This window comes from Thunnus albacares, chromosome 13, assembly GCF_914725855.1.
Source record: "Thunnus albacares chromosome 13, fThuAlb1.1, whole genome shotgun sequence".
Taxonomy (NCBI): Eukaryota; Metazoa; Chordata; class Actinopteri; order Scombriformes; family Scombridae; genus Thunnus; species Thunnus albacares.
The window spans coordinates 30,273,589-30,282,517 of record NC_058118.1 but is presented as its reverse complement, the minus strand read 5'-3'; the positions used below and the strand labels follow the sequence as shown (position 1 = coordinate 30,282,517).

At 39.4% G+C, this 8,929-nt stretch overlaps 1 protein-coding gene across 1 annotated transcript; it reads right to left on the bottom strand.

Moving 5' to 3' along the window:
* Nucleotides 1–300: 300 nt before the first annotated feature.
* Nucleotides 301–2,708, bottom strand: LOC122995979 (olfactory receptor 2K2-like). Its single transcript, XM_044371456.1, has 3 exons — nucleotides 2,223–2,708; nucleotides 949–1,175; nucleotides 301–656 (listed from the first exon to the last, which is right to left on the bottom strand). The coding sequence occupies exons 1-3, from the start codon at nucleotides 2,597–2,599 to the stop codon at nucleotides 301–303; spliced, it is 960 nt and encodes a 319-aa protein (XP_044227391.1). The 5' UTR covers nucleotides 2,600–2,708.
* Between the last annotated feature and the right edge of the window lie 6,221 nt (nucleotides 2,709–8,929).

The window sequence follows — 8,929 nt, the reverse complement described above, 5'->3', positions numbered from 1 at the left end:
TCTTTCCATCCCTCATTATTTGTATTTAATATCAGGCTGACAAATGAAAACAAAGATATTGCACTAATATTTATTTTTCATATAGTTGAAAGTAGATACAGACAGATGAGGGCAGAGAGAAAGGGGGATGACATGCAGCAAAGGTCCTGAACCAGAACACAGTGATTATATGGTATGCACCTCAGACCACAAGGGGATGTACTAAGTTATTGAAAACAGGCTTTAAAAATTCTACACTATATATATAATGAATATAGAATATATAAATAGAATATAATGATCTGAAAAAGTTGACCCCTCTCATTTTTTGCGACAGGCTTGACTGGTAAAATGCTTGATGATGCTGCCACGTAACTCTTTACTGACCAGTCCGTAGATGATGGGGTTGATGGCTGGTGGAATGATGACAAATAGGATGCTAAAGAACTTCTTGATGTTTTGGGAGAGTGAGGGGAACCGGTGACTCACAATTATGATCACTGAAGCAATTTCAAAGAGCAGATACACAACAAGGTGCGGTGCGCATGTCTGAAAGGCCTTGCTTCGAGCGCCACTGTCAGATCGGCCTTGTTTAACGGAAGCATGCAGGATTCTGATGTAGGAAAAAGCAATGATGAGGAAGACGCCTGTACTCAAGGACCAGGTCATGGACAGACCTAGAAAAACATTTTAGAAAATCACAATTAACAAGTATCATGTAAACCATTTAACTCATTTTGTCCTCTAGTAACAGGACAGTTATTGCTGCAAGGACCTCTCATTTAAACGATTAAATATTAAATATATGTGTTTTATTATACACTCAGCTGACCTTACAGAACTACTGCTCACAAATGGCAATTTGTTCTGTTAAAAACTACCCTTGAACATGAACCAAGACTATACTGTGACTCTGTTTAAATGGTCTCATCACATGATCTGTAGCTTTATTCTCACCAATGTACTAACCATAGATGTTATTTGAGAGGGTGGGACTGCAGGCCAGGTTCAGGATTGAGCGGTTGCTGCAGTAGACGTGCCGGATGATGTTGCCACACAGCTGTGTGTTCATGTGGAAGGCAAAAAGTACAGCAATACACAGCAGAGCGATGAGCCAGGCCAGGGCGCAGCAGAAGTGCAGTCGAGCTGATGTCATGATGGCGTGATACCTGAGCGGTTCACACACAGCAATGTACCTGCAAAGGGAGAGCAGCATTTATGCATTATTAATTAAATTTAAGGTTTCTTTCACACACAAACATATAAACCTAATTACACTTTTTAAAATAATGGATGCAAAATCAACAAAGAAGGTTGCCAGACTGGTGGAGGAAGGCTTTACAAAAGGAAAGGGATACACAGAAAACTGTTTTTATGCAAAGACTAAAAATATAAATTAATTATTTAGGATAAAAGACAACTTATAAATAAAAGTTAATTGTTTCAACTCAAGTTTCATTTTACAAAATCTCAAGATGTGTCATATAGTTGGCCAGGAAAATCCTAACTTCTCAGAAACTAAAGTATAGACTTGATCTAAACCTCTCCTCCTGCTGCACAATGAAAACCTTTCACAGCTCATTTCAAGGTAACAAACCAACAGCATCAAAAAACATCTAGTATGACATGACAGTAGACATCTGAATTCTCCTTTAAACTGAGCATTTGGAAACAGAAACTGTACTATTCATGCATAACAGTAAAAGTATAGCTTCGATCTGTGATTAATTCTCTGAAAGGATAGGTTCACCTTTTCCAAGTCTTAAAACAACAATCTGGTGTCCATATGTACATTGGACAAGGTTTTTCTTGCTGTAATCATTTCCCATGTTCATACTTACCATTAAAAGATCCCTTTCTAATGCACTTTTTGTGTAAAAATGTATTCAAACATTTATCTGCTTCAGCAGTCTGAGTTAGTCAAATTAAGTGTATATTTTCCAAAGTTACAGGGTTTTTGGGATGAAATTATCTCTTTGTGTTTCTCTTGAGTTTTTCCTGTTAGAGCAGGAGTGGACAGATAGTAACAAACAACAAAAATGACTAACTTTGAAAGATATACACTTGATTTGGCTAATTTGGATGACTGAAGCCTCGTATATATACACATCATATCATTTTAATACATTTTTGCTTATTTAAACTCACAGTGCATTAGGAAGTGATCTTTAGATGGCTAGTATAAACATGAGGAAAGATTAAAGAAAGCTTTAGTTGGTTTAAGTACTGGTGCCTTTCTATACCTGTCATAAGCCATCGCACCCAAAATAGTCTGCACTGCAACACCATAGGTGTGCACACAGAAGGCCTGGGCGATGGCGAGGATGTAGGGGATCCTCTTCTGCCCGGTCAAGAAGTGCATCATGAGGCGAGGCAACACCGCTGTGGCCCCCAGCAGGTCACAGACTACCAGGTTACAAACCAGTAGGAACATGGGTCTATGCAGGTTCTTATCTATGACAATGACACACAACACCACACCATTCCCCAACAGTACCACCATGTAGTTAAACAGAGCCAGGAAGAACAGCAAAGAGCTGTAGCCTGGTGGTACAAAGAAGCCCTCCAACTCGAACACAATAGGTTGTTTCAGAGGCGTTACCAGTGTTACGTTCTCCATCCAAGGCTGTACAGTTCTGTAAAAGACATGTATATCAAAACCATTAAATAAGTTACTATTCAGGCATCAGGAAAAGTGCTTATAATTTCAGAGTTTAAATGTATCACACAGTGTCACCTGCAGTAAAACTTAATGACACTTAATGAATAGACAGTCTCAACTCAATGTTTCATCAAACAGATGAAAAGGTAATGATCACAACACAGTAAAGGTTCTCGTCAGAGCACTGATGATGCTCTGACTTGATGAAGAAAGTGTGTTGAGCTTTATATAAATTTACTTTGTGTTCTGAGTGTCAATCACGTAACACTGATCCCTGCCCACAGTCAGTTTTACCATCGCAGCATCAGCCCCACCCTAAACAATCTCCTGCAGCTCAAGTTTCAAGCTGGAAATGAGGGGAAATGACAATGGGGTCCTTGGTCAGTGCATTAATGCCTAGGCCCAATAAGTCCTACAAATTAAACAACCAAATACATCATGTGACCATATGACTGCAGAATGACACATTTCTAATCCATCTCTGCCAGGGAATCTTCTTTTCCATACTCCAAAGACTATCAATCGTCTTGCTGTGATCTGACAGGAGTTGTACCTTCTCTCTGCTGGTGTTTGGGGGGTCAAAAGTGAAGTCATGGGGTATGAGCGGCATGGATGACCATTATCCCCGAAGAGAAAACCTTCATATGTTTCGCTCTCCAGTAAGACACAGAGCTCACCATTGTCAAAGATGTGTCATATGTCATGTGCTGGCCAACATGCCATGATGTTGATTATCTTGGATTTATCACACACCACTTACACATTGATAGAGTAGTAAACCCTCCGGTTTCCGGTTCGGGTTCAAAAATGAATCCTTGTTGGTGCAACCCAGCCCTTAAGGTAAGGCAAAGCCTGTTATCATGATTTTTAAAAGACAGTCTTGACTCGCGGTTAGAAACGGGAAATGAACAGTGGTCTCCCATGGCAAAGTCCTCAGTTTTGTTGAGCCTCCCAACTTCGGACTTTGTCGCTAAATACTGACGCCATCTGATTTTGTCCCTTGCTCCGGTCATACTTCTTGTGGTCACTAGAGGGCCTCTGTCACTTAAACGTAAATGTAAGTCATTTATAAACTATTGTCTCGTTTTACTTGAGATTACAGTCTCTAAAAAATATTTTGCTACACAGCTGAACTGTAAGCAGCTGAAAAGTTGATCCAGTTATATTCATAAGGACAATAGATTTAGTTCAAACTTTTGTATCTAACTCCGACAGTTGTGAAGTAGATAATGAGGTATTCACTAGCAAGGACCATACCATCAACAAGATGCGTCTGATGTGCATAGTTCTTCCAGTTTCTGACTGAATTGTGGGGAAGCTTATGGGGAATCTGCCGTAGCACCTGGGCAACAACGGACCCCCTCAGGACCCTATGAAGGAAGTGTGGTCCTGCGCCTGAAACTTCGCTGAATAAGCTTCAATGGGAGAAGGTGTCTGTTTCAGTGACAGTTTTGGACAGTACCTCATTACTGAGTTAAGTTGTTAGAGTAATGTAGTGTAAAGGATTACAATTAGAAATTCGATAACGACAATCAGCTTGTTTGCTTTTGTCTTACCAAGAGTTACATGCAGGGTTATCATGAGTTTTGTGTGTTCGGTAGACAGACTGCTCCAGGGTGTACATTTACATTATAAATAGTTGCACTAATTTGGGTGGCAGTCGTAGTTAGTAGGAGTGAGAAGCCCTTTTTTTGCGTAAACTTTTTCTCCTTTTTTTCTTGATTAGGAGTTAGGTTATACTCTGTCTTTTGTTTCTATTTTATTTTTCGTTAGGGAAGTTTAGGGTGGGGGTTTGGTTTACTTTTGTTTGTTGTTTTTGGGCATTGCTCAACTCCGAAGTCTATAAAATAAACTGCTACAGTGAATTTTGATGGTTGACAGGCTAACCATTCTTGGGATTGGGAAGAGCGAGGGCTCTAAACATGTTAGGTCCAGGTTTCCCCTAGACTGGGGATGTAACAGTTAGCTTAGCACAGGGGCTGGAAGTGGAAGGATATCTGAGCTTCGCCAAATGAAGAAAAATACTCTTTACTCAACAGAAGCTCTAATCTCTAGCATTAAAGTCCGACACGTCTATCACCACCCTGATCCCCACACCCTTACTTTTCACCTTGCTACACAAAGGACACAGTACCTCCTGTTTAGCACTCAATGTTTGAATCTGTTCTCCCAAAACAAAACGACACAACAGGTCGTAATGTCAGTCGCCAAAATACGACCTGTAGTTACGTTTGAGTGACAGATCATCTAGCAGCTGTAATAATTATGAGCTGGAGCGGTAGTGCAGTTCAGATGACGTATATATATGTGGACAGATTTCCTCATTCAGAGGAGGAGGGTGGATGGAGTCGGGACAGCTTTTTAAAAAGCGTAACTACGATCATCCCCTAACCTTAACTCCATAGTTATTATAGTAGCCATGACAATGAAGGTGGCCTTACTTTAAGGAAGTAGTAACTTTAACATATTTCATATTTCATATTTCTCATAGATTGATGAATAATATTATTAATATTAATCAGCCACTCCTTTGAATCATTTATTCATATTAACAAATATAACCTGTATGGTTTATGCTTTTATTACTGTATATGGAGAATCATGAATTCATTGTTTTGCCGTGCTGACAGCAGCCTCTGAGGATGGAGATGTCAGCTGGAGTATCTCCCTGTGGTGCCAACCTCAGGATGAAAGTTTTAGCTCCACTACTGGTAGACTTCTAATTCTTCATGAAGTGGACTTTTTCAATCAAGTAAAAATATTTTCACTTGAAGTGGATGCATTTCTGCCTCCGTTTGTGTGTCGGGATTGAAACCTGTGTACATGTGTGTTTTGGTTCTTGTATTCCTGTTATCACTGGGCTGTAATGAGTGTCCTGGTGGCCCCAGAGCTCCCAGGTGTCCTCTCATTGACCAGCAGGTTAATTGAATTAAAAGCTGCAGTGAGGCATTCAGGGGGCATCGGACAGGGAGCCACTCGGTCTCTCTGGAGAGACTCCAACCTGACAAAAGGCCTTCACATACTTGGTCATTATCTGAGCTTTCTCTGAACCTGCAAGAGTGTGTGTTCTGGAAAGGATTTCTACCAGATGTTGGAACCTGGCTGCAGGGATTTGTGGCTTCAGTCACAGGAGCATTAGTGAAGCCCAACACTGATGTTGGGTGATAAGGCCTGGCTGATGTTGGATGGGGTTGAGGTCAGAGCTCTGTGCAGGTCAGTGAAGTTCCTCCACACCTGGGAAAACCATGTGTTTATGGAGCTGTCTTTGTGCAGGGGGATTGTCATGTTGAAAATCACCAAGAACACTGTTTTCTAAAACAAGTTTTTATGTCATAGCATTAAGACTACTCTTAATTGGAATTAAAGCAAAACAAAACAAACCTTTCCCAGACAGAAGCATTATGCAAAGTATTTTGTAGGGGAAATGTCATGGAGTCATTGATATTTCTTGTGTTTGTGTTGTGTAAATGGAAAATGATGGCACTAGAGGAAATGTCACCAACATTTCCAACATATCTGGCCAGTAATTTTTTTGATTTTCTTTCTGTGGATCATCAGTCAGTGATAGTGAGGTGAGTCCTTGTGGATCCCAGGAGCTTTCATTACCGCCTCCTGTAATCACTGATAAACATCTATTGCTCTTTGCTCCCAGAGGGTTAATTACCATCAGAAACTGTTGATAAGTGTTTTGTCAGGAATCAGCTCACAGTGGACCTCATTAATGATTGCATTGGTTTCAGAAGCATTAACACTCATTACTGGCTGTTGTGGCAACCGTAGCACACAGTGATGAAACTGGTGGGCCATTAGAGGGCAGTGTAGTCCCCTGAGCTCCAAACATGCAACAGTTTACAGCTCTTAGTAACTGTTTTGGCTTATTGCTTACAACAAAGTTTTAAAAAAGAAAACTTTGATATTCAAACGCACACAGAAAGCCCAGTTACCTTATTACTACTACATATCTCATGTTTGACTGGTTTAAAGAGTTATGCCAGTCCTGCTTTCAGACCGTCCAAAATAGTTTTTTTTTTCTTCACAAACAAACCTAAAGAATACACTCTCACCCTGCTCTCTGAAAGATGAATGAAGGATTAATCAACCATTTATTAATGACTGATACAGTATTTATGAATGCCAAATACAATTGTGGTTCAAAATTCGGTCAGAATATGAACAGTATATAAGGGTTTAGAAAATTCACCACATGAACTCACAATATAAACTAAAATAATGAAGGTCTTAAAACTAGATTTTGACACAAGATTAGGTGATAACCAATCTGGGGCTTTTGGGGCTTTTGCAGGACTTTCTTGCTGTGAGACAACAGTGCTAACAACTGAAAAACTATGTCAGCCTACTATCGAGTATACACTACATGCTAGTGTTTTCACAGCCCAGTTTTGGAAGGTATTGTACAAGACACATATAAATGGGGGACAAATTAAAGGAAAAAACAAAATAAAGTGTCTTAGTAAGATGTTGGGCCTCCATGTGCTGCCAGAACAGCATAAATACACCTTGTTATTGATTCTACAGTCTCTGATCTCTACTGGGGAGATGAAAATCATTCTTCCAAAAGATATTCCCTCTTTTGGTGTTTTAATGATGGTGGTGGAGAGCGTTGTCTAACACGTCAGTCCAAAATCTCCCATAGATGTTCAGCTGGGTTGAGATCTGGTGACTGTGAAGGTCATAGCATATGATTCACATCATTTTCATACTCATGAAACCATTCAGTGACCCCTCGTGCCCTATGGATGGGGGCATTGTCATCCTGGAAGAGACCACTCCCATCAGGATAGAAATGTTTCATCATAGGATAAAAGTGATCACTCACAACAACTTTGTATTGATTAGCAGTGACCCTTCCCTCTAAGAGGACAAGTGGACCCAAACCATGCCGGCGAATAGCCCCCCACAGCATACTAGAGCCACCAGATCCCCTCACTGTAGGGGTCCAGCATTCAGACCTGGACCAGTTTTTCCTTTTATTTGTCACCTGTCCGTAGTTTTGTGTGATGTAGTTTTGTTCTGAGGTGTTCGTGGTAGAAGTCAGTCTTCAAACACTACTGCTAATTGCACATTTAAAAGCTTCACAGAATTCCCAAAATTTTAAAACTTTTAATTTCCTGAGATGTCATTGGCACCATCATCAATACCAACAGTCACATTTTTTTTTTCCTTTTTATTTCTGTGAACAGCTTCGGTTTCCATTGAGCATTGCAGTGTGGAACAACAGTGTGTGTGCGATTTTAGTCTGCATAATGCCATTTAAAGCTTGCTTTGTATAGTATACTTCATCATTGTGTCAATGTGAATGCAGGACAGACACAACACATAGTTAGAACAAACATTTAACATGCAATTGGACTTAGGCATTTATCTGAAATTTTAACTGGGATGACTTTTATTTTAATGCTCATATTGTAACACTGTGAATTTTCTAAAATGTTCTTAATGTTTCAGTGTTTAAGTTGTAGACCATTACATAGAAGATACATTACACATTGACACATTACCAGGAATGTCTGTTAATGTGCCTTATCTGTGTCAAATCGACTTAATAAATGGAAAAATAGCATATAGTATAATATAGCAAAAAAAAATATAGTATATATTCCAGAGGTCCAATGCAGAGATGCTGCTGCTGAATTTTACAGTTCTTTACCGCCATCTGCTGCTCATTTTCTGCTACTGCAGCGTAGTGTTGCTGCTTTTTTAATATCTAATTTCTTAGAATGAACTGTCTGCAAACAGTCTTAACAGTGATAGTCCTGTCTGCTCTTTGAGTTATACATAGAATCTGTAAAAGCTTTGAAACTGCGAAAGCGATAACAGAATTATTGTATAGAAATGAACCAATTGCATGTAGCTTTCAAAGTGTGAATGAATACAGATTGAAATGCATGAAGGAAGAAATGTCATATTTTGGAGTTGAGTCTTTATTTAGCCTCACTTTGTTTCTGTCTTAATCAGCAATTATCTTTACATTTAAAAGTTATGCGTTGAGGTTGTTAATGTGTACCCATAAAACAACAGCTTTGCTTTTATCCCTTAACATTTTCCATGAACTTAAAATGGATCACATACATTTTAATAGTATTTCATCTTCTGAAGTCATACTAATGTCACATATCTACAGTCTCCCAGTGCTGTGGTTGTACTCAACCATTCAGTTGTATGACTCGCTGAAACTGTCACAAGTGCAAAAATAATTTCCCTTAATTTGTCCATTATATTTACATTTCAGCAATACATTTTCATATAATTTATGCCTAAAGGGGGAAA